This window comes from Manis pentadactyla, chromosome 2, assembly GCF_030020395.1.
Source record: "Manis pentadactyla isolate mManPen7 chromosome 2, mManPen7.hap1, whole genome shotgun sequence".
NCBI lineage: Eukaryota > Metazoa > Chordata > Mammalia > Pholidota > Manidae > Manis > Manis pentadactyla.
The window spans coordinates 114,755,911-114,780,578 of record NC_080020.1 but is presented as its reverse complement, the minus strand read 5'-3'; the positions used below and the strand labels follow the sequence as shown (position 1 = coordinate 114,780,578).

General features: G+C 41.4%; 1 protein-coding gene across 1 annotated transcript in view; it reads right to left on the bottom strand.

Moving 5' to 3' along the window:
• Positions 1 to 588: 588 nt before the first annotated feature.
• SLC45A2 (solute carrier family 45 member 2) overlaps positions 589 to 24,668 on the bottom strand; it is a 31,561-nt gene continuing 7,481 nt past the window's right edge. The window contains exons 3-7 of the mRNA XM_036884964.2: positions 13,684 to 14,009; positions 7,064 to 7,207; positions 6,246 to 6,369; positions 3,227 to 3,441; positions 589 to 845 (exon numbers count right to left, since the gene is read on the bottom strand). Of these exons, the coding sequence (XP_036740859.1) occupies positions 621 to 845; positions 3,227 to 3,441; positions 6,246 to 6,369; positions 7,064 to 7,207; positions 13,684 to 14,009 (1,034 nt within the window). The 3' untranslated portion in view covers positions 589 to 620. The remainder of the gene's footprint in view (positions 846 to 3,226; positions 3,442 to 6,245; positions 6,370 to 7,063; positions 7,208 to 13,683; positions 14,010 to 24,668) is intronic.

Here is a 24,668-nt window from a genome sequence, read left to right as displayed (position 1 = left end):
TTTGAAATTCAGAATACAAAGTACCGTTTTTACTGAATTGTATCACTTTCACACCATCATGAAGTTGAAAAATCATAAACTGAACCATCATAAGTCACAGACTGTACGAGCAAGTTAAATATAAATTAAATATGAGTCAATATCAAAATAAACCATCAGCAGTATTTTGAGTATTGGCGAGTTGATTAAAAATATGAACCCTCCAACTATATATGGGTCCCTGGTTAAGAAAAAAAAAAAACGCATCATAGAATAAACCCAAACATGTACAGAACTGGTCTGCTTCTCGGGTTTTGTCAAAAGCTGCATTGCCCTGTGGGAAAACAGACCCTGCCTCTCCATCCCCACACTGAGACGCAGTGAGAAAGGCACGTGTAAGTGCTATCACCTGCATTTACCCTTTACCCCTAGTGCCTGGAGGCAAAGCCCAGTCTTTCCTAAGACCAATGATGACTGAAATATAGAAACGGTCACGCAGAGTATGGCTGAAAGTGAGGAGTGCGCAAATTACCACAGCTGTCGTAACATGGGCATCCAATGGGCAGACCCAAAAGATGCAGAGCTAAAGAAAAGCTTCCTGCCATGGGCTTCACTGTGTCTACGAACGTTTCTTTATTGATCTAATCCACATATCTAACAAAGAGAGCCACAAAGCAGCAGCCGATCAGGGCCATCACAGACGCTGTGATCACCACGACGATGACGCTCCCTGCCATGTTGACCAGCAAGCCCAGGCAACCTCCGACCAGGATCTGGGCCAGTTGGACCATGCAGGTGAGGGCAGCACAGTCCAGGCCCTGCCCTCTCCAGCTGCTATCCAGGCCCCCTCCCTGGGTCTGCTTCTTCTACAAGGAAAACACAGGAACAGCATTTGATCTACATGAACTGCCCTTTAGGGAAGAAGTCAACAATCTTTTTCTGTAAAGAGCCTGATAGTAAACACTTAGCATAGAAGTCACATGGTCTTGGTAGCAACTATACAACTCTGCCATTACAGGGTAAAGCAGCTACAGAACATAAATAAATGGGCATTTAGATATAGCTTTCTGGATATTTGTATTTGAATTTCATATAATTTTCACTTGTCTCAAAATGTGACCCTACTGTTTTTTTAAAGTTTTTAAAGAATTCATAGCTCACAAGCTGTATAAAAACAGGTGGCAGGCACATTTAGCCATCAAGGCATAGTTCACCACCCCCTGATTTAAGGTCACCAGGAAGTCCCATCCTCCTGGCTGAGGTCCCTACCTGCTACAAAATCTTATATTCCATTGGTAGGTTCAATGGTTAACACATGCAAAATTACCTCTTCCTAAGAAGTTAATAAATACAATGTAGTAGAAGCTCAGTAAATATCTCATTCTTGTCCTTCCTTAGCATTACAAATTCATTTATTGAAGGGTATTCAATCACAGATATATGTCGGAGAAGCAACATAAAAAAAAGTGACTCCACCTTTCAAAATATGATTGATATTTGGTTAGCATATTAATATGATTAGTATTTGATGTTTGGTCTGAATTGCTTGATAACATTGCCATTTATTGGGTGTATTTTATGTATTAGGCCTTGTGCCAGGTTCTTTCACACATGGTTCTTCGCTTCATCCTCACCACCTGCTTAGATGCACACATTATTATCATTAGCCCATGATTTATGCTAATATATGCGATACATAATAATGCTAACTACCAATTTTTAAAAACTTTTCTGGGTATTAGGTAGACACTGTGCTAAATAGATTACCTACCCTATCTTGTTAAATTTAATTTTCCAACAACTCTATAAGGTGGGTGTATTATTCCCATTTCATTGATTAGAAAGCTGAAGCTCTGAGAATTGAATGACAATTCCTATACAGCTAAGTAAAAAAGCATTGTGCAGAAAAATGCATATTAATCTTTGAATAAGAAAGGAAAAATTAGAAAACAGATTCTATTTGCTTTATCTTCATTTAAAAATACTGGAAATATTAACAAAAATCTAATAAAAGTGGTTACATGTAGGAGCCAGGGGAAGATAGGAAAAAAAGTGGAGGGACGGTAGGGTGCCACTTCTCTTCATATTCTTGTATATCATTGTGATGGGTGAGTCACATGAATATATTACCTCATCTAAAATTGAACTCATTTTGAGTGAGATTTAATAAATAAATGAATAACATCCCCAGTGTCCCACAACTGCGAAATAGTGGAGGCAGGATCTGAATTCAGGGTTCCCTGAGTCCAAAGATAATGTGTGTTTGCCCTAGTACCACCTAACTTTCTCCTTGGAGGAACAGTCTTTATGATAGCTTTTTCTTCAACAGCAAAACCCCTGCATGCATAGAAACATTAGTAACGATGTTTGCCAGGGGATGAGGAAAGCCCAACTCTTGTTGGAAAGGTTTTACCTCCTGGTACAACTCTGCCCTGCTGCATTTGCCAGATCAAATGATGGAAAAGAAGGGAATTGCAGCCACATGGACATGTGTTTAGTGTTTCTGCAGTTTCATGCTGTGATGGATTAAACTCAAAGTTATCTCTCTAGCTTTTACATTACTGCTCAGTTAAGGAAATGTAAGCCTATTTTCATGGGGGAAAAAGTTGCATATTTTGGTAAGAAGAGGTGGTAATTTTAGAGCAGAAATACTCAACCTAGCATTCTCTTAGGGCTGCTACAGATTTGCCTCTAGCCTGAGCTCCAAGGCAGAGATGGGGCAGGCCTTCCTTGGAGAAGCTGGTGGGGGTGACTGCCTGCAACCCCAGTTTTCCACTCTGAACACACCCTGACTTATCTGAACTCAAGGAAAATGTTGACTAGGAATTTCCTACCCTCAACCACTAACACCCAGGAATGCCACCAAGCACCTCTGCCGTCTTTGGGTAGGGGAACCCAGAAATCCTGCAGGTGCACAAGACCTTAGGGCAGCTGTCAGAATCCCCAGGTTCCCCTTTCTTTGTCTCTTTGTGACTGTGGGCTGGTTTCCAGGATTACTGAGCCCACTTCCCTATCACACAAATGAGGTTAACAGTACCTGCTCTGCTGCTCACCAGGTGCACAGGGCTTCAGAGTAAGGAGAGGGATGGGTTTGTCCCTTGGCCAGAACATTGTTACCCTTGCTGGGCATTTTGGTGCTGCTATTTCAAGACATGTATTTTTCAGCTCTGCCCCACACTTTCCTACCAAATCCCCCAGCCTTCAGGTGAGTCTAGATGTCACCCAGCACAGAGCTTCAACTACCCACCTTCTCCTCCTGCTCTTCCCGGTGGTACTTGGCCATGAGGTTAAAGGGCACAGTGTACAGGGTACTGGACATCACACCAAACAAGGCACACAGGACCAGAGTGAAGTAGACATTTGGGAAGAGCCCGATAAACCCCGTCCCCAGGGCAAACAGCAAATACCCAATGAAGTAAAGACTCTTTAATCCAATGTAGGATACCAGTGCTTTCTGGAAGTCTGTGGGGAGAAGAAAGGGAGACATTACAGCTGGCAGTGTCTCACAGCATTTAATAATTTCAGGTAATCCTTTCTTTTGGAGATTTACTTTTGTTTTGTACAAGCCTTCCTTTGATACTGAATCAGGAACAAAACAACTTCCTCATCTATGCTTGAAAACAGCTGGCTTTTGGAATCAGTTTTAAATCCTTTGCATAATAGAGAGCTAGAAATTGCCTTGCTAGGTTGATTTTTCTTGTCCACAAGAAAGAGCCAGGCACTGTTTAGCAGGTGGCTAAAAAGCAAGAGGATGCTCTTCAAGAGGTGGTGGAAAGGTGCCTTGGCTATGGACCCTGGGGAAGAGAAGAGGGGGCTATTCTGATTTACAGGAGTTCAGCCTCATAGAACTAAAGTAACAATCCAAGCCCATCTTGGCCCTACAGCCCAAAGTCAGGTTGGAGGAAATTACAATCACCAGACTTACAGAATGACTTAAAGGCACTCAGTCTCTTCACCTCCACCTGACTGCCATCTGTACACCTGCAGGAAGTAAAGGATGCACTGTATCTGAAGACGCTTCCCTGACTTGCCAACCCCTCCCAGGCTGGTGAAGGGCAACCACTACAGCCGGCACCTCCCCACCACAGCTCCCTCCCTTTCTGTGGACAACTTCCTTAACTTCTCAAAACCTCAGCTTTCTCATCTGAAAAATGGGGCTAATAAAACCCTTCCTTGGCATTGTTGTCAGTTATCAGGTGAGATAAAATGTCTGTAACCTCACTCAGCCCAAAGCCAAGTACATAGAAGACATCAGGTAAGGGTGGTGGTCATTATTTCAACAAATACAGGCCCAGGGTGGGTTGGGGTAAAGGTGAAAGAACCTGAACAATTTAACAGAGGTCGTGCTGGAGCTGGGTCTCAAAGCATGATTATGAGTTGTCTAGATGTGGATGTACAAAGAGCAGCTCCGGTAGAAGAAGAAACCAAAAGCAGTAGCAAATACGCAGAGATGAGAAAGTCTGTGTAGTCAGTCATCAGGGGTGGCACGAGAGAGGTCAGAGTGTGAGCCAACCCAAACTGACAATCCTGAGATGCCAAGCCTGACTTTGACTTAATCCTATGGGCATGGAAAGCCCCTGAAAATCCTTAAGCAGGGCTGACTGGTATTTCATAAGTAAAAATTTAGTTCCAATTCACAATGCTAGGGATCCCATAGATACATGCATCCATATTACTTTGAAAAACTGTTCAAATAATAGCTTATTTTGGACAGAGGGCTTTTAACTAGAGAGGATATAAAAACAACATGCTTTTTAATTTTCAAATGCCATGAAATTCATACAGAAACTCAAACTAATCATATACGACCTAGTAAGGATTCTTTGAGGAAGGATAAAAAGTTAAAATTGACACAAAATTAAAATGCTAGTTACTTGTGGAAAAATGTGTTCCTCTTACAAGAACAAGAGTTGAAGCAAATAGTGCCCTCCGCTTTGAAAGCACAAAAGGATTAAGAGGGATAATTTATTTGACCTTTTAGTCTAACACTTTCTGATTCTACTTTAAGTACTTGAAATCTCCCTCCTGGAGTTTTCTTAGTTCTAAGGGGAAAAAAAGAGTTTTGCTAAAGAAATGCAAACTTTAAGCCACCACTATTTGGTTATAAATTTTAAAATGATGAATTTTTATGCTGTTATGATTATTTGGCTCATGAATTATATGTTTAGATTAGGTCCTCTTTTCCCAACTGTTAATTTTGAAGAGATTTTTTTATCTTGAAGCAGGTTTCCTGCTGTGCTGTGGCTAAGGGGAGGGCTAAATGCCAGAGTATGGGTCATTATATACACCCACCTCTTTTTCCCCAAAGGAAGCACACTTCAATGACAGAATGACTGCCCCGAGAATGGTAACAGGGATTGTCTCCCTTCGCCTCCCCACTTTCCCCACCTGGGCCACACCCCTGCAGTTCCCCGGACTGTCCAAAGCCTAGAGCTCTGAGTTGGAGGCCAGCTGTTCTTCCCACAGTCCTGGAGAAGCTCCCGTTATTATTATGAGCCCAATTTCTGTCCCCAGTGGGGGGACCTGCATACATTTTTACAGGCCAGACTTTTCACTTACTTCAATGTATACAGAGCTTGGAGATCTCCATACACATTAGCAAACACCAAGTGAGTCTATGTGATGCCCTAGAGTTGTAGTACATTAGTTTGGACTTATTTAAAACCAATTGAAGAAATTCCTTTGTTTACAGTGTCTTCACAGATGAAACTTAGCTAAGTGGGGGTTAATAGGCTCCAGACCCCCTGAGCGCTGCTACCTGAGAAGGAGAGCCATTGTTCTCAATCCTGGAATGGTGCTCCTGTACATAACACCCTGCCCGTCTGAGTGAGGGTCATTTTACAAGTTAATTCTGTCACCTGGCATATTGGCCTCCCTCCTATTTTGTGTCATCTACAAATATGATAAACATATCTATTCTATACATGATTTTACTCCAATAGAACACAGACCTGTTGTTAATCAATACTGCCTGCTGGGACTCTATCCATCGTCCATCCAGTACTTCACCATCTTGTTTTATTTTCCAGAGAACCTTGGCCAGGAGCCCACTGATTCCAAGGACAAAGTAATTACTGAGGAAAATGGTATCTAGAACTCAGTATGGAAAAGGATACTTCATATGGTCCTTTCTAAGGGAATAATTTTTCCTGACCACCTCAGATTTATCAAGAATCTGGTATTTTAAAGAGCAAAAAAATACAGAAATCCAAGATTCTTCTAGACCGGAGCCCTTTAGAAGATACCGTTAGGAGAAGGAGACTTACATGAATAAAGTGAGGAAAACACGGAGTTGATGCACAAGCCCCAACATCCAACCTCAACCCCTCTTTCATAGATGAGAAACTCTGTGGAGTTGTGTGCACTATACGGATCCCCATGGTACACAATCTGAAAGAAAGATTTGGGCTGTTGAGCTAAAAATGTTGTAGGGACCCCTTCTCACAAGCTCTGCTTTTCCATGTCTGGGGAGTGACACGTCCCTGCTCAAGGGGCCTCTCTAGAGACAAAGAGTTCATTTTCCAAGACCATGGACTTCCATCCTTACACACCTCTACTCAAGGACATCCAGGAAGTCCTAAGTGCCTACTGCATCCAGTCTAAACAGCACTGCCCTGAATCAGTAACACCCTGCCTTCCACCTAACATCTGGTCCCACTTGATTTAGGCAACCCTGACACCCTTGCTTTGGCATAGCCAGTTGGCTTCTGACTCATCTCCACACAAGCCCTTCCTATTCCTCCTTGGAACTCTTTCCCTCTCTTCTCTCTCTTCAACCCCTACTCACCCTTCAAGGCCCAGATCATACTGCACCTCCCCTATTAAGTCTTTATGACCCCTAAAGCTCACATTTATTTTTCCACATTTGTTGTATTTGACCAATTACTGGTCCCATCGTGTCCTCTAGTTGTCTAGGGTGTAGTATCTTGCCTCTAATGCCTATCCGAAAGCAGCTCTGTAAAGGTACTTGTTCCTATACTCTTCCTGTGCCCACCCTAGAGGTTAGCCCAGAATAAACTTGACAGGTGCCAAATGAGGAACTGACGTGCAAGTAAATGAGTGTGCACACAGACATGTTCATTACCTGGCCCATGAAATCTGTGAAGAAGAGCATGTTGGACAGGAAGGCAGTCCATCCAATGAGGTGGCTGACACAAAGCCAGCGGTAGTGAGGAGGCATACTCACCAGCGCCCTCAGCAGTGACTTAATGGTCACTGTCCTTTGAGCCTGGAATAAAACATGAAACAGGTATGACCTTCAGTGCCAGCACACAGCCAGCCGTAGGAGTCAGAGCACACAACCATGTTATATATCTGTCCATGGACCACCACACAGGGTCACACTTGCTTTCCATGGAGAGGTCTTATAGGAGGTGTTTTGTTAGGTATGTGTGGCTACTTAGCAATTTCAGGCCCAGAAGGAGGCTCTGGGAGAACTAAGGGCAAAGGAAATGGAAATAGAGCTTGCTTTGAACCAAGATGTAAGACAACTAACATATTATCTTTGAATGACAGAATCACTGCATGAGGACAAAACTCACACATCTAAGATAGCCCTTAAATGATTATAATTCTTAGTTTCCTTGACTCTGAAAGTATGCTAGGCTGAATTCTAAGATAGCCCCATGGTCTCAGTCCCCTGGTGTTACTCCGATGATAATGTTTTGTTACAAGATTTTGCAGACATAAGTAAGGTCGCTAATCAATTACCTCTGAGTTAATCAGAAGGGAGATAATTTGAGTGACCCTAACCACCATAAGCCCTTTAAAAAGCAGAGGTTTTTTTCCAGCTGGGAGCAGAAGGGGAAGTCAGAGAGTTTCAAAGCACATGGACTGTTGGCTTTGAAACTGGAGAGCGCCATGTGGAAAGGACCGAAGAGTGGCCCCTAGGAAATGAGACAGATTCCTGGCCAATAGTCAGCAAGCAAACAAGGACTATAACCACAGGGAACTGGATTCTACCTGAATGAGCTCAGAAGCTGATTCTTCCCCAGCTGAGCCTCCAGATGAGAAGATACTTCCATCAACACCTTGGTTTCAGCCTTATGAGACCCTGAGCAGAGAACCCAGTTGAGCCCACCTAGACTTCTAACAGAACCATGAGATAATAAATATATATGGTTTTAAGCTGCTAAATCTGTGGTAATGTGTTATAGCAATAGAAAACTAATAACACAGAATGTTCCCTGCACTTGGACAGGTACCACTTCCCAGTTCATTCCTTTGAATCCCACCATCAGCCAACACAGGTAAAAGGCCCTATGTTAAGTCAAAGTGAGAATATAGAATACATATGCACACACACACACACACACACACACACACACACACACACACAAACACACACATACTACACACTGAATACACATGCCTCCAAATTCTTTAATTTAAGCTTAAGCTATGTTAAAACCAGACACTACAATGTTTTTTTATCAGGAACCTTCAGAGAATGAGAAATTTTGAACTATTGACATAACTGTTTTGAAATCCAAAGAATGAAACAGCCTTTAACATCTTGTCATATGAGAGAAGAAAGAGAACTCAGGGGTATCAAGCAGTCAGCTGCCCTGGAGGCACCGGGACTGTAAACATCAACCACAGTGGGGGGTGGGTCTTTCTTGTCAGATTTTTATTCATTCTGAATCTTGACACAATGAAATTGAGTCCTGGCTAGTTTATGTATAAGATAGTCTCCTAAAGAGTTTCTATTTTTTTATTGTCTGTGACAATATGATAACCATATATGATAATGCTTTTTAATTTTTTGTTGTGGAAAATTTATATTTACTCATTGTAGATGTGTTGTATAAGTTGATTTTTTTAATGAATCAGTTTTGTAGTGTCATCGGTTTGTAGTGTAATTCATCAGTACTGACCATAACTGGACTTATACAGTGGTCCCCTGTTACCCACGGGGGCTGCATTCCAAGACCCTCAGTGGATGCTGAAACCACAGATAATCCTGAGCCCTACAAATACTATGTTTTTTTCCTGTATTTACATGCCTATGATGAAGTTTACTTTATCAGTTAGGCACAGCACAGTAAGAGATTAACAATAACAACTAATAATAAGAGAGAATAATTATAAAATATACTTAATAAAAGTTATGTGAATGTGGTCTCTTGTTCTTTCTCAAAATATACTGTACTCACCCTTCTTCTTGTGATGATGTGAGATGATAAAATTCCTATGTGATGAGATGAAGTGAGGTGCATGACGTAAGCACCGTGACTTAGCATTAGGCTACATGACCTCCTGACAAACACAGATTATCTACTCCCGGACTGCAGTTGACTGAAACCATAGAAAGCAACACTGGATAAGGGGGACTACTATATTTAATAAGTATTAAAAGGCATAAACATTCTCTTGGAGTTAAGAAAAATAACTGTTTCCTGCATATAAAATATGGTACCTATCAAAATCAATGGTAATTCTAAGAGAAACTTGATACATAATTATTACTTTTAACTCAACCATAGAAAGAAGCAGTTAAAGGTAGAGACCAAGAAACAACAGCTTGATTTTCATGCCTCAAGCTAAATAATTTATCTTTACTTTCCCTCCCTTCTTTCCAAAAATGCAAAACACTAAAAAGTGAATCTGGCCTGCACGTATTCAGCCTCATTGCAAATATTAATCTATGCCTCTGCCTTATGCATAATTTTCATCATGCTTTCATTGTTAACCTAATTTTTCCTTTCATTCAAAAATAAATATGAGCTTTGAAATTGTGCCTCATATCTCTGTAAAAGCTGGGAATGTAAACATTCAAAGCCCCTTTGGGTATTTTAACTCAGAATGAAAATTCAGCTGGCATCTCATTCCCTGACAAATCAATTCCCTAGGTAAAACCTTTCAATGGTTCTGAGCCCCTGGGAGTTGTATTACTGCATATATTATGTGCCTTTGTTAACTGGCAGTGATGGATTTATAAATGAAAAAGGTACAGAGCCATGTAGCAGGTAGAGAACGTCACAAGGGTACATTTAGAAGGTGACTGCTGATGTGCTGAAGTGAGCAAGGACGGCCTAGAGGAACTGCAGACAGATTTTATGGGATCTGGTTTGAACCCTGAAGTAACTTAAGTCTCTTGCCATTAAAAAAAAAAAGATTCCAGTTCTCAAATTGCACAGCCATTCTCATTTTGGAAAGTAACGACTTTGACAAACAATGATGGCAGGGCTCCGGCCTTGACAAACTGTAGACTCCCGTTCCCAGCTGGAGGCCCCAGAGATGCATATTTGGAACAGAAGAATCAGATGCTTGGCTTCGTGCCAAAGATATGTTACTCCGCTTTTCATTCTCATGTTGCTTTATTTATTTTTTTAAGCCAATGACCCTTTCAGAGTCTATGGTGCTGTGTACATGGTATATACTAGAGTTAATTGCACTTGATGTATTTTCCTACTAGTATGAAGGGTTTTATGCCTTTCAAAAGGCTTCCACTCACTTAATTTTATTTGATCCTCACAACACTCTCTGAGTGGAGTGAGCTGGCCTCTGCTGGGTCTCTTTGAGGGGGAGTCATAATCTATCAAAGGGGCAAAGAGGCAGGGATAATCTAACAGGCTAATGCGTTTATCTTTAGTAAAACCCTGCTTTGTCTTGTTCCTTAAACTATGACATTATTTTTTCTTTATTTTCAAAGTAATACTTGTCCATTGTAAAACTATTGGATATACTGAAGGGTTTAGAAAAGAAAATTAAAACTACATGTTAGCCCATCACCCAGAGACAATAACTTCAATCAACATTTTGGGTATACATCCTTTCTATTTTTTCTCTGTGTGTAGCTTTTCCAAAATGGAGATCATTTTGTCTATGTGTGTGTGTTTCACCTGACGTATTTTGTCTTAATGAATAAAAAACACATGCATCTTTTAATGACTGTAGGAGTTCCATCATATGGCTGTTCCATGATTCCTCTGCTGCCTTGCAGAGCTGCCCAACAAGGGGCTTCCAGTCTAACTAGGACGTACATGGGGTGTAGTTGTTCTCCTTGAGGCAGCCTAGTACAGAGGGAGGTGGTTTAGCTAGGTCTCAGGAAACCTAGATTCTCATTTTTCTCTATTTGCTGTGCAATAAGATGAAGTGTAGGCTTCATCCCAATCACCTTAGTTCCTCCTCATGATCTTCCTATCATGGCAAACATTACACTCATCATAAAATAGGAGATCCCAGGGAAACTGGGTGAACAGGTGGCTCCCTTCCGTTGGATTCTTTCATCAGGGTGGCATGGCAGAAGGCAGGTTGAGACACTGTGGAAACTTAACTCCAACACAGTCATATTCAAATAGCCTCTTGCCTTCAGACCTGACTTAATTAGCAGTTTGCCAATTCAGACAAAAACAATGACGAGGTTTACTTTTGTTTGCATTAATTTGGGGAAAATTCTAATCAAATTAATAGAACAAAGCACTTAAACTTGAAAAACTACAGACTTACAACTAGTGCTAAGATTTATTTATTTTATTCATACACATAATTGAATAAATGGAAATGAGGTTTTCTACTAACTACAAGCAGCAAAAATATCTCTTTGAAATAGCACTAAAAGAAAGCACAGTTTTCAAACATATATCACTTAGCTAAATGCAATGTGGTAACCTAGACTGGATCCTGGAACAAATAAAAAAGTATTGAAAAACTGATGAACTCAAAGTGTATGCTGTTTATTTAATAGTATTGTGCCAATATTAATTTCTTAGTTTTGGCAAATGTACCATTTGTTATGTTATGTAAAATGCTAACAGGAAGAAGACTGGACTTCTTTCTACTCTCTTTGCAACTTTTTTGTAAATCTAAAATTGTATCCCAACTGATGACTAAGTAAGATGGGGTACTAATGCCGGCCTATTGGTAAAAGACTTAGGATTCCTCTAATGGGCAGTTTTGGCTGGAGGACATTCCACTGGATTGGCTGAAACTTTCTCAGAGTGGCACAGCACCTGAGATGCTTGCTGCCCCATCACCTTTCAATGGAAAGACCTTTCACAGGTGTTTGACCTGCATCACAATATGAAGACTTTCCTACGTACTTCTGCTTCCTTCCCTTTATACTTCATGGTATTTTCTTATGCTGATAAAATCTCTTACACATCTAATCCTGTCTTGGTGCCTGCTTTTTAGAAGACCTGAGCTGACACAGTACTTTTATAGCATTTATCATATTTTACCTTGAAATAGAAGTATTGGTGTAAATGGTTTGTGCCCCTGTTAGGCTATAAATTCTTGGGCATAGGGAATGGACATCAATCAATTTTATGGTTCCTAAATACCTAGTAGAGTGCTATGCACATATTCAGCATCCAAAGTAGTTTGTTGAATGAGTAGTGATTAAAATATGCTTGTGTACTTGTTAAGCTTAAAAGACACCTTAACCTGCTTTATCTTGGTTGAACATCTCAATATCCCTAGAAAACAGGCCAAGCCAACAAGAGAAGCCAAGCTCATGGACGAGATAAGATTGACTCTAGCTTGTGTGAAAGTTGTTAGAGCACAGATTAAGTCTGTTCCTGTGTGTACTTGGAGCACTCAGCATTCTGGCAGGCCCATAATAAACACCTACACTAACATGTTATTATGTGGTAGGAACCACTCTGAGCAACTTTGTATGGATTATCTCATGTAACCTGCACAAAACCCTTTTAGACAGATGGAATTACATTCCCCTTTTAGAAAAATGTAAATTTCCAAAGTAATATATTCCAGAGATGATAGAAGTAGGATTTGAACACCTATGCTCTTATTCTTTAGCTTACCTGCAGCAAGGGCCTGATAGATATTTGCTAAATGAATAACACAGGCTAGTCAGCTCGAGGAACTAAAATTTGAACCCAGGCTTTTCACAACCTCTTTGCCAGTGAGGGGACCCTTTGTACTCTATCTCTGAGGTTTTATTATCAAAGTCACCCCAAAGGAAAATGGAGCTGTGCATCCCCATTGTCTGGCAGAAGTTTCTGCAGCAATAGAGATGTTCTGTATCTGCACTCTCCTGTACTGTAGCTACTAGCTCCACGGAGCTATTGAGCATTTGAAGTGTGGCTAATGCAACTCAGAAAGTGACATTTTAATTGTATATCATTTTAATTAATTTAAATGTAAATAGCCTCATTGCTAGTAGCTACTGTATTGGTCAGCATAGTTCTAGCCTCTTCTATTTGACCATTTCCTCTTCACCTAGTTCCATTTTTCTGGCATTTAGTAGAGTTTTCTTTAAATTTTTAAGCTGATTAATTCATGGAGCAGTGTACTGGAAATATCTAATCAACTCATGAAATACAAATTCAACAAGCCCAACCCAGTTACCAACCCAGGGGTGCTGTCACTTGGAGGAAAAAATTTATAATCCTAATCTAAGAGCGAAAGATATTTCTTATGGCCCAAGGATGGTCCCAGGCCTCTCCTATGGTTTACTGCTTTGTATCTGGCTTTATCCTCACTGGTTTGATGCTCTGAATAGAGGAAGAGACAGGAGGGCCACAGAAAGATGCATACATTTTTCTTTGAAATGCAATGTTTTAATTCCAAGGGATGGTAGCTACTGTAGATTTGAGAATTCAATTAGACTTCACAAAACTCTTCACAAATAAGAGAACAAAGACAAAGAACAGTTTAAAAAAGATTTAAAAAAGAAGAAGAAAGGGCAAGAACAAGAATATTTTTCCCACGTAAAGAAAAATGAATTTGCAACTTTACCTGTTCAACAGGGTTTTTTATTTTTTCTCCCTGCAGCTCCAGCTCTGGGTTTACATAACCATTTTTAACTTTTTTGATAGATCCATACTCATACGTTCTGTCTGGTGACAATAGAGTGTCCTGGAGGGCTTGTTGTGGGGGACCGTCCTTAGCAACATCTCTAAGTGGGGCTTCAGGGATACTGCACAGGTGAATCATAAAACACAAAGTGAGCACCAAGGCGGAGAAGAAGAACATGACCTGGAATTCCGTGCCCAGCACTCTTCCCAGTTTCAGATGGGCCCAGTCAATGGCACCTAAAATGTAGCCCAGGGTACCTCCAAAGCCTGGAAAGCAAGAAAGAGCTGGGTTAGCATATTTAACAAACCACTTTTCCTTTGCATTTTGTCCAGGCCCTGCCCTTCAGTGAAAACATTCTCTGAGGACAGCAGAGGTGCCTGGTTATGACTGGGGAGGTAATACAGTGAGAGGATAAGACACCTGCAGCTAGGAAGTATGGGTTCAAGGCCTGGCTCTAACGTGTATTTACTGTGATTTTGGATTTCTTCACTCATAATATAGGGGTGATAATAAAATAGTAACCCACTAGTAGGGTCATGATGAGTAAATGGAATAGTGCCAGACACACAGTAAGTGCTTGCCCACCATCAGAATTGTTGGCCTTTCCAAACTGCACATACTATACTGCTTTACAACTAAAATTCCTGACCTTAAGAAGCCCCAAAGAAAACCAACTTCTGATGACAAAAATATGTAATTATTTGTATTGTTATTGATCTATTAGTAAGCTTCCTAGGGTGACAAAGTTTGCAAAGATCAAACAGCTTTGGACTCTGTCTTCTGTCCTCTATTAGAAGCTACACGTACTTGTTCTCAGTTGATAGCCACAGAACAAACAAGAACAAAAGTTTAAATATGAATTTTAAAAATCTGCTTATTGTCTCACAGAGCCCTGGCCTGAAGTATTTCTGAGCTTGTTTTATTTGCTTATGAAAGACAACCTGACGAAGGACTCCTCAAAATCGATCTCACCCTAGTGGTCTAATATTGGAAGTCCTGTTAGTAATGATTCATTCTTTTGGATTCCTATTTTAAAATGCAAGTGTTCCTGGTACAGGCAAGACATTACACTACTCCACACCGCAGGAGTAAGTGCTCCTCTGATGTCCCCTTAGGGAAAGGCATCAGTGACTCTGAGAACGCTGGGCTGGAGGGGCATAAGCAGGGGTGGGAGGATGTCCGGGGAAGTAAGGTGAGAGATGCCACACACACCTCCCACCTGTGTCACAGGCTTACACAGGGCTGATCTTCCTGCCAGATTCCTTAAGTGCCAACCCCCCATCATGCCTTAACAAACACAGTACCTGCCTGGACAGAACAGCTTGTTATTGTTTTTGTTCTTCCTGTGTAAATGAAGTCCCCCTTTTATTTCCCAGAAAAAGACACCATCTTCACAAACCAGGGAATTGAGGAAGGAAACAGAACTCAAGGAATTCTCTATGTCTAACCCTAAACACCTAAACTTACATAAACCCTGACCCAGGAACACAAATATGAATGTACACAGCATGAATCCTAACTTATCCAGAATGGTGGCAGAAAGGAAGATTCTGGTCACTTTACATTCTGGTTAGTTGCAATTCAACACAGAGGATATTTACAGATGACCAACTATTTAACCATTGAACTCCAAAAATAAAGCATCACTTTCATGCCCGGAGTGCCAAAGCATTATAAGGTGGAAGTGAGAAATTGTGGCCATGGGGATGCAATGAAGTAAAACATATGTTCTCTGACAACAGGAATGTATTGTCTAGTTATGGGTGGTGGGCGGAAACATAAACAGGTAAATAACACATATGGTGACCTCTCCTTCAGGGTAGGTCCCAGGCCCTGAGAGCAAGGTGAAGCCCTTGAGGCAGCCACACTCTGTTGCTGAAGCAGAGGGAGCTCTGGGATGAGTGTTGCCTCTGGGTCACCATTAGGTAATTATGCAGTCATGGAGATGCTCAGGGTGTCGGAGGTCATGTGCTGAGTCAAGCAATCAGCCAATAAGAATGTACTAAATACCCAGCACTATTCAAGGGTCTATCTGAATCAGGATTTCTCAGTCTTATACTGTTGACATTTGGGGCTGGATAATCGTTTCTTGTGGAGGGCTGTTCTGTGCTTTATAGGTTGCTTAGCCTCTCCCCACTAGGTGCACAGGAAAAATCTCCCCACCAGTTCTGAAAACCAAAAATGTCACCAGATATTGACTAATGTCCCCCATGGGGCCAAATGGCCCTGGGTTGAGAACTGTTGATCTGAATTAACCTTTTGAAAAACTCACAAATTCCTTTTTTGTAATTACTTTTCCTTTGTAACCAGATCAATGGCTGTCATATTGCCATTTAATTCTCCTACCATTTATGTCTCTTTACTTCAAACATATAGTTCCTCTGAGCTGAGCTGCAAAAATATAGAACAGAAGACTCCTGCCCATTTGAAAGAACTGATATGTGAGATAAATCCTCCACTTTTATTTTATTACTATAAATATATAGATACAAATATAATGATGGAATTTATGTTAGATCAATTGAATCCTATAACTGGAGGGTTTCCTGATCCAGTTTTATGTCCACTGGTTAGTGCACTTTGATAAATATTTATCGAATACTATATATATGTAAAGAATTCTACTAACTTGTGGGGATATAAACATAAATAAGAGAAAGCACCCATCCCTTCTTTCCCCAGGAGGCAGTTCCAAGTGGAAGAAATAGATAACTAAAAAAACTGTAATAAATGGTAAGTTTGAAATGTGGTCTGGATACTCAAAGAGTACAGAGGAGTTCTGAAGAAATAAATGTATTTATTTATTTATTATTGGTGATACCAGTTAATGGTATCAATATCAATGATGTTATTAATAATTATTATAGGATCCCTTTAATTAGCAATGAAGTCCAAAAGAGTTTGCTATATCAATAAATCCAAAGATTTTAGAGGTAGAAGGATGTTTGAAACTTGTCCAGTTGAACTAAGTCAGAAAGCCATGAACTATAGTGCTTAACGGATAGGAGACAGTATGAAAAGAAGGGGTATGGAATTATCCCTCATTTCATTCTTATCTGTGTGCTTTCTAGTCATGTGACTGAGGCAAGCATTAGTGGGATACAGGAAGATAGAGCTCAAGGCCTTGGTAAGGTAAAGTCACAGTCAAAGCTTTGCAGTAAACAAGAAGCCTTGTCCTGGACATCTGGGAAAATCAACCTGAGGAAAAAAGGGAGTTTTTCTTTTCCTTTAATCCTAGCTCAGCCATAGCAACAGGCCCTAGCAACAACTCCCAGCCACCTGTGTGATTTACTCTGTTTTGGTGCTTATAAACCCTAGACACTGCAGCTCTGACAGCATCCTATCTTGGAGCCCCTCCCAGTTAGAGGAAGTCTTTCTCTTTCCTTTTCACTCCTTATTAGAAATGCTGCTGGCTGCTCCGTACTCTTGTCTGCTGGCTTCATTCTTCGTGACCTCAAAGGCATGGGCCTGGGAAAAACAGCATCTCAGTCAGTAACATGACCCTGGGCACTTCTCTGAGAAATGATGGTGGTGACGCTTCCTCAGATGAATTTTGAGGGTTAACATGACAATACATGCAAAGCACTTACACATATAGTGGCAGAACCAGGGCCAAACCTGGGTGCCCGCTGGCTTCCTACAGAAACTCTAATTCCAAAGCCTCACCCAGAAGCAGGAGGAGGCAATCACTGTACTGAGGGTGACAATCTGCCTAGACCTGGGCTAACAACTGACCTAGTATGGTGTGTGGCAAGAGCTGTGGAAGAAAAGTGTATCTCAAACCTGGAAAGATTAAAAATTATAAGTGCTTGATTTTTAAAATATCAGTCTAGAGCAAAGTTCTTAAACTTTAATGTGCACACAAATCATATAGATGTCTAACTAAAATGCAGATGATTTTGGTCTGTTCAGGCAACTGTAACAAAATACCATAATTTTTTAATAAAAAATTTTAAATAAAAATCTTGTAAACAACAAGCATTTATTTCTCATAGTTCTGGAGGCTGGGAAGCCCAAGATGTTAGCACTGGAAGATTCAGGTCTGGTGAGAGCCTCCTTCCTGGCTCACAAAGGGCTGTCTTCATGCTGTGTCCTCACATGGTAAAAGGGGTGATAAAGCTCCCTGGGGTCTCTTTTTTTTTTTTTTTTTTTTTGAGAGGGCATCTCTCATATTTATTGATCAAATGGTTGTTAACAACAATACAATTCTGTGTAGGGGACTCAATGCACAATCATTAATCAACCCCAAGCCTAATTCTCATCAGTCTCCAATCTTCTGAAGCATAACGAACAAGTTCTTACATGGTGAACAAGTTCTTACATAGTGAATAAGTTCTTACATGGTGAACAGTGCAAGGGCAGTCATCACAGAAACTTTCGGTTTTGATCACGCATAATGAACTATAAACAATCAGGTCAAATATGAATATTTGTTTGATTTTTATACTTGATTTATATGTGAATCCCACATTTCTCCCTTATTATTATTATTATTATTATTATTATTTTTAATAAAATGCTGAAGTGGTAGGTAGATGCAAGATAAAGGTAGAAAACATAGTTTAGTACTATAAGAGGGCAAATGTAGATGATCAGGTGTGTGCCTATAGACTAAGTATTAATCCAAGCTAGACAAGGGCAACGAAACATCCACGGATGCAGAAGATTTCTCTCAGAACAGGGGGGGTGAGGTTCTAAGCCTCACCTCTGTTGATCCTGGGGTCTCTTTTATAATGGACACTAAACCTATTCATGAGCACTCCATCCTCATGACCGATTCACCTCCTAGAGGTCCACCTTTTAATACCATCACATGAGGCATTAGGTTTTCAGTATATGAATTGGAGGCAGTGGAAGACACAAATATTCAATCTATGGCACAGATTCTGATTTTAAAGATCTAGGGCAGGGCTGGAGATCCTGCATTTCTACTTGGGGAATTGGACTGTGCTGTCACAGGCTGTTTGAGCAACAATCCAGAACTGATAAAATGCAATGATGTGCAATCCTGTAAAGTTAAGGTTAATTTGCAGACACGCAAAGGGCTCTATGATTTGTATTATATTCTATAGCCTGATAGAGAAATTTTCCAAATGTACAGAGGAGTTACAGCTTTATTGCTTTGTAGAAGGTTAATCTGATTTGTGACTAAGCTAATATTTTTTCTTTTGCAAGTCATGCACACACATACACACACACACACGCACACACACACACACAAACTCACCACCAGAACTTGGGAAAACTGATCTTTATGTCTTCCCTGTCAGTTCCCTCATTAATCAGTTAAGCAAAACTTTAACACATGCTACAAGTAACTTAGAGAACTTCCAGTCCTCTCTACTTTTAGGGAGGGGGAAAAAACCACAACAGGCAAAACTGTTGTGTTTGTCTCAAAGCTACTGTGGGTTACAGCTGAAAGTTACAATGGAACATGCCCTGAAAGAACAGTGGGCCATCGGCATAATTATCCTAGTAGGCATCATGTTAAAACTCTGGAAGGAACCACTTAAACACTATCTGTTTACACCTTCAATACAACAAGGGCCAGTAGAGGGCTGTAGGAATTCACTGGATGCTTCCCTTTTAGCTGCCTCTGCTGAAGCTGAGGATTTCATTCAAAGATAGTCTCCAAAACAAGGCCTAGTCATCCTAGCTGCAATGAAGGCTAATAATAGCTCCCATATCCACATCCAGACTGCATTTATCTCTATTGCCAACATCAGCAGGAGCCCCTGCAATAAATCACCAGGCTATTGGACAAACCATAAGCTGCAGCATCCAAAGGACATCTGCTGCCACATCAGGTAACGAGCCTGGTGTGGATAAAGTGAAGGTGCTTGTGGCCAGGATTCTCACCTCGCCCTGGTTGGCTAGCTCACTATACATGTGTGGGCAATGCATCGTTATTGACTCTATATAAAGAGCCTGCCCAGTGCTCTGGGTGACACGGTGGCACGGCAAGACACCTGGACACCAGGGCCCACAAGTGGTCCAGCAGCTCTTTCTTCACAGAGCCAGGCTGTGTTGTCACACTCAGTTCAGAGCAACCTCATGAAAAGGAAAGGAGTGGCGCCGAGGACAGGGATTGGGACGGCTGTGTGGGCAGAGAGGCCCAGAGGCAGAGACCGGCTTGCTGCATGCAGACTCGCTCTGAGTAGATGGGATCTAGAGATTGACCTGTGTCTTGCCTATGGGTTTCAGTCCTGGGCAAGTTCGCTATGGATTCAGTGTGACCAAAGAAATTGACAGCAGAACGTTCTTTGGGGTGAAAGGGTTTATTAACTGGCTTTTCTCCAGCGGTAGGTCAAGCACTAGCATCTCTGCCTCCACCCAGAGCACTGGGCCGAGCTCTCTATATAGCACAATAATAGCTTATTGCCTAAAGGTATGGAAGTGGTAGCCTAGCAACAGGCAGTTACATCATCAGGTGGTTTAAGTTCAGTGAGGATCCTGGCCATAGGAACCCCAACTTCCCCACACCTGCCACCATGGAAATAAAGTTGGGTATGACCCTTTCACCCCAAGAACATTCTACTGTCGTTTCTTTGGTCACATTGAATCCAGAGTGAACTTGCCCGGGGCTGAAACCCATTGGCAAGACACCTGGACACCGGGCCCACAAGTGGTCCAGCAGCTCTTTCTTCACAGAGTCAGGCTGTGTTGTTACACTCAGTCCAGAGCAACCTCATGAGAAGGAAAGGAGTGGCAGACAAATGTTATATGTCATAACTACTGATGCAAGGTGAACAATGGCTCATCCTGGAAGAAATCCAAGCATACAGAAATAGGCATTTTTTCTTTAGTCCACAAAAAAAATAGGAAAATGTGGAATTTGGGGAGTTACAGGGCTGAGGAATCTAAAGAGAGTCTGAGTAAAACTCTGCACCTACCATGTGCCTATAATTGCCTGCCTGTTTCAGGTGTATGGGTTAACAGTCCACGTTCTGGTGGAGAAATAGTTCAAGTCAAGAGAGCTAACAGTGCGCGGCTAGCTATTTCACCTCAATATGAAGAAAAATATTCCCCACATTCCCATGGGGTCTGTGAGGGTAATTAGAATACATTCAAAACAGCAATGAAAATGTCAGATTAGGTATGATTCATACCTACCCCAACACATACAACTAATACTGGAGAATTAACATAAGTATCAACTACAGGTCATGTATGAGTGTGTATGTGTATCCTTGAGCCCTTCGTTTATCTATAGAAATTGACAAAGAACCAACTCTCTCTAAGAACTGTGCTAGGACACAGCATGAACAGACAGATGTGACCTGCCCTCTTAGACATTTAGAGTATAAGGAAAATCAATAGAAAATGATGCAAAATGACTCATCAGGTCAAAGAGAGAAGACACAAGCCAAATGCAGACTGACATTTCTTTAGATTTACAAGGCAACTTTTCTCTTCAAAGGCAATATATTTAAAGTATTGACCACTGTTTCCATCTAGCCACCACTACTCGTGGTATTCCTTGCCCTGTTGGGCCCCTCCTTCACTTTCAAGCTGAGCCAGAATGCCTCATTGTTTTGGAGGAAGAGAAAGAAAGTAGAAAGCAGAGAAACAAGAATGTGTCTCCTGGCTACTGAGTTTCAAAAGTCCTTAGGCTCCAATAGTATAGACAGAAGATCCAGTAGAAAATGTGAATTAAGAGCACGGCTTCCCAGATCAGGCAGAACGTTCATGATGTGACCCACATACCCGTGAGTCCCTAAAGCGGTGGTGGTTCTTCTCTTTGCTCTCAGGGCCTAGCTGGGGTTGGAGGGTGGGGATAGGGAGCAGAACCTCTCCCACACATTTTCTCCCTGAGGCACATCACAAGGTTCTTGTACTTACGAACCCCAGACAGCACCTCAGCACTATGTCTGGGGCCATTTTAAATAGCAAAATCACCCAAAAAAAGAACAGATATGCAAATAATTTGGCACTAAATATACCATGGAAGGAACACTTGTTTATGGTATGAGATCCAAAACTAGAAGGCGGAGTGTCATCTTGATCTACCTCAAGTGGGAACAAACGAATTGGGTAACAAATTTTCTCCCCTATACTCTGCATTTGTTTGCAAATGACTGAAAATGAACTACAACGATTGGTTTGGGCATGATGAATAAATTTTAGTGAGTAGGTGAACTTGCAAATATTGAACCATAAATAATGATAATCAACATATTTTTATCTCCATTTTAGAGACAAGCACAAAGAATTTGCAGCTCACAGAGTTTACCTCGCACTGGCTCACCATGGGGAGAGCAGAACGGCATGGAGGGAGCAAGAACCCTGGGGTTCTTAAGGGGCCTAACAGGTGATAACAAGAGATAATTCAACTGTAACCAGTTCAGTCTGACCACTGAGATGCAATGGGACAATGGACATTCCAGTAAACGCCAGTGTGAACACATGACACTAAAACCCAGATCCTTCCTGCCCCCAAGGCCTTACCTCTAAGCCCCCAGAACTTAGAGGCAACCCTGAAGGAAAGTGGTTGGGAGAACATTCCAAACTGAGTGAAACTAAGTTTTTACCATCCTGTGGCAATGTGGTGCAACACAGAAGCAATTAAATTAAGTTCGGGGTTTGGGATTCACACCCATTTCAGACATAAAGATTCACCTAACACCTTCCATTACTGAGCATTAGCTATGCTGTCAGCTAGCAAATATGTAGTAAAGTAATATCCAAATCATAAACTTCTCCTTAATTAAACAAATTAATGCAGAGAACAGAGGAGTGTATTTGCCAAAGAGGGCAAATGAACTGAGATTACAATTTGTGCACCTGCTGAGCACTGCTAATATGTGCTGCTGTGTCTAATACAATAATGGTTCACATAAGAGTATCCATATTAATTATTCCACCGGTTTACTCAAAGCAGATTTCTTGAATTGAGCATATGAATGACTATCGCTACCCTAGTTCAGATAAGGTTCTTGACACTTCTCATTTTCTGGCATGACACATACAATCTGACTGTTGTCTCTTAAGGATTAGAAATGACTGCAAGGTCAGGCAATTAACTGGCCTGCTTCTGGAGCCATTTGTGATTACCTGGAGTTTTCTTTAAGCCTACAGAACTAATATTTTAGTTCTGAGTTGCAATAGCTCATTTCACTGTAAGAGAATTGCTGAGTACTTTTCAAAATGCTTTAATTCCTCTTAATGGTGACCAAGTAACATGGAGCACCTGTGTTAGAGTAAAAATGCTCAGGACTGGAAGTCATGAACTAAATTGGCCCTTGTGTAACACAGCAGGCCCTCTCATTGACCCCACCCCTCTTTCCAGCAGCTGCTGCAGTGGCCACCTCTAAGCCAGCTTGGGCCTCTTCACTCCGCCGCTTGCCCGAGGGAACCCACACCCAAGTGGGAGTCAGCACCCACAAGGGCAAGGTTAACACCCCCGGAACTACCCTTAGCCGACGGCCACTGGAGCCAATGGATCAATACTCTGTCCTTGATCCCCCATATAGAGTTCTGAGATGCATTTCATTAGGCTCCTGGGGAGATGCAGGATGGCCTCCTAGGAGAAGGTCAACTCGGCAATGCTTCTTGCACTGATTGCCTCGCACCACTCCACCATTCCCTCGCTTTCACTCTCTGGAATCCTTTCCCAAATAAACTATCTGCAAACAAACTTTCTCTGGGGGTTCAGCCATTAGAGAAATCTAGACAAAAACATGAACCATGTCTTTGGCTGGCTGGTTGGCTTGTCGACTGCTTGGTCTTCACACCTAGTCTAGTTTACTACTTCCCAGATGTGTGACCTTGAGTTAATCACTTGACTTCTTTGCAACCCAGCCTCCTCAAAGGTTAAATGAAGATATTAAAATAGGAGATCTGTCTCAGACATATTTCTTGCACATATTCCGGGAGCTATTCTAAGTACTGGTGCTATAGCAATGAACTGGAAAGATAATATTCCTGCCCTCCAGAGCCTATATTTTGGTTAGACAGGCAGAAAATAAGCAAAAAACAAATACGAAAATAACATATTGTCAGTTAATGATGGACACATCACTGAGGAGGAGCTCCATGACCAGAGAGCGTTACAAAGTGAGGAACCAAACCAGGCCAATTTGGTATCTGGTGAAAGAGCTTTCAAGCAGAGGACGGAATCAGGGAAAAATCCCCTTGGGTGCCTCCTTCTCTAACCTTCCTTTAAGATCGAGGTATGCTGATTGCCTTCCAATGGGAAAGAAATGGCAGTTTAGAGACACTCATTGTTTTTCCCCAAGTCATCCTTGTCACCCACAAAGCTGAAATCCCTGTATCCTTGGTTTCTGCTTTGGCCACTCCTTTCCAAGCTGCCTGTTGGAGATGGGAAAGTTCACCAGGGGCAGAAATTTCAAAGAGAACCCAGTTGATCAAAGAAAACCACTCATGCAGCAATTATCTGTGGAGGAAAACAGGTTGAAACAGACTCTAATGTGAAAGGCAGCCCCTTTCTACTTGTGCAAAAGGATTGGACAAAGGGGTCCATGTCAAAACTTCATTTTTAACTCTTTTCTTACTCCTTAATGATTTCTAATCAGTGTTGATATGTTAGCATTTTTATGCCTACATTGAAGTAAAAAAAAAACACAAGAGAAGTTCAAAGAGTTTGAGCCTAGCAAGTCATCCATTCCTCTTCCAAAGATGTACATGGAGTAAGTTTCTTGCTGAGTCACTACAAATAAAACATTGGCAAGCCCAATGGGGATAGAGGAAATCAAGTAATATGAACATTTGGTATTGAATCCTATTAAATGATTCTTTGCTCTGGGCATTTTCCAGTCTATTAATAACTAACATCAGGTCAAGTTTCACAACTTGTGAGGAAACAAAAGCTCAGAAATACGAAAGCCACTCTGCACTGGAGGGGAGGAACCAGGATCTGAACTGGGATTGACGTTCCCATCCTTCTTCATCCTGGCCTTCCACAG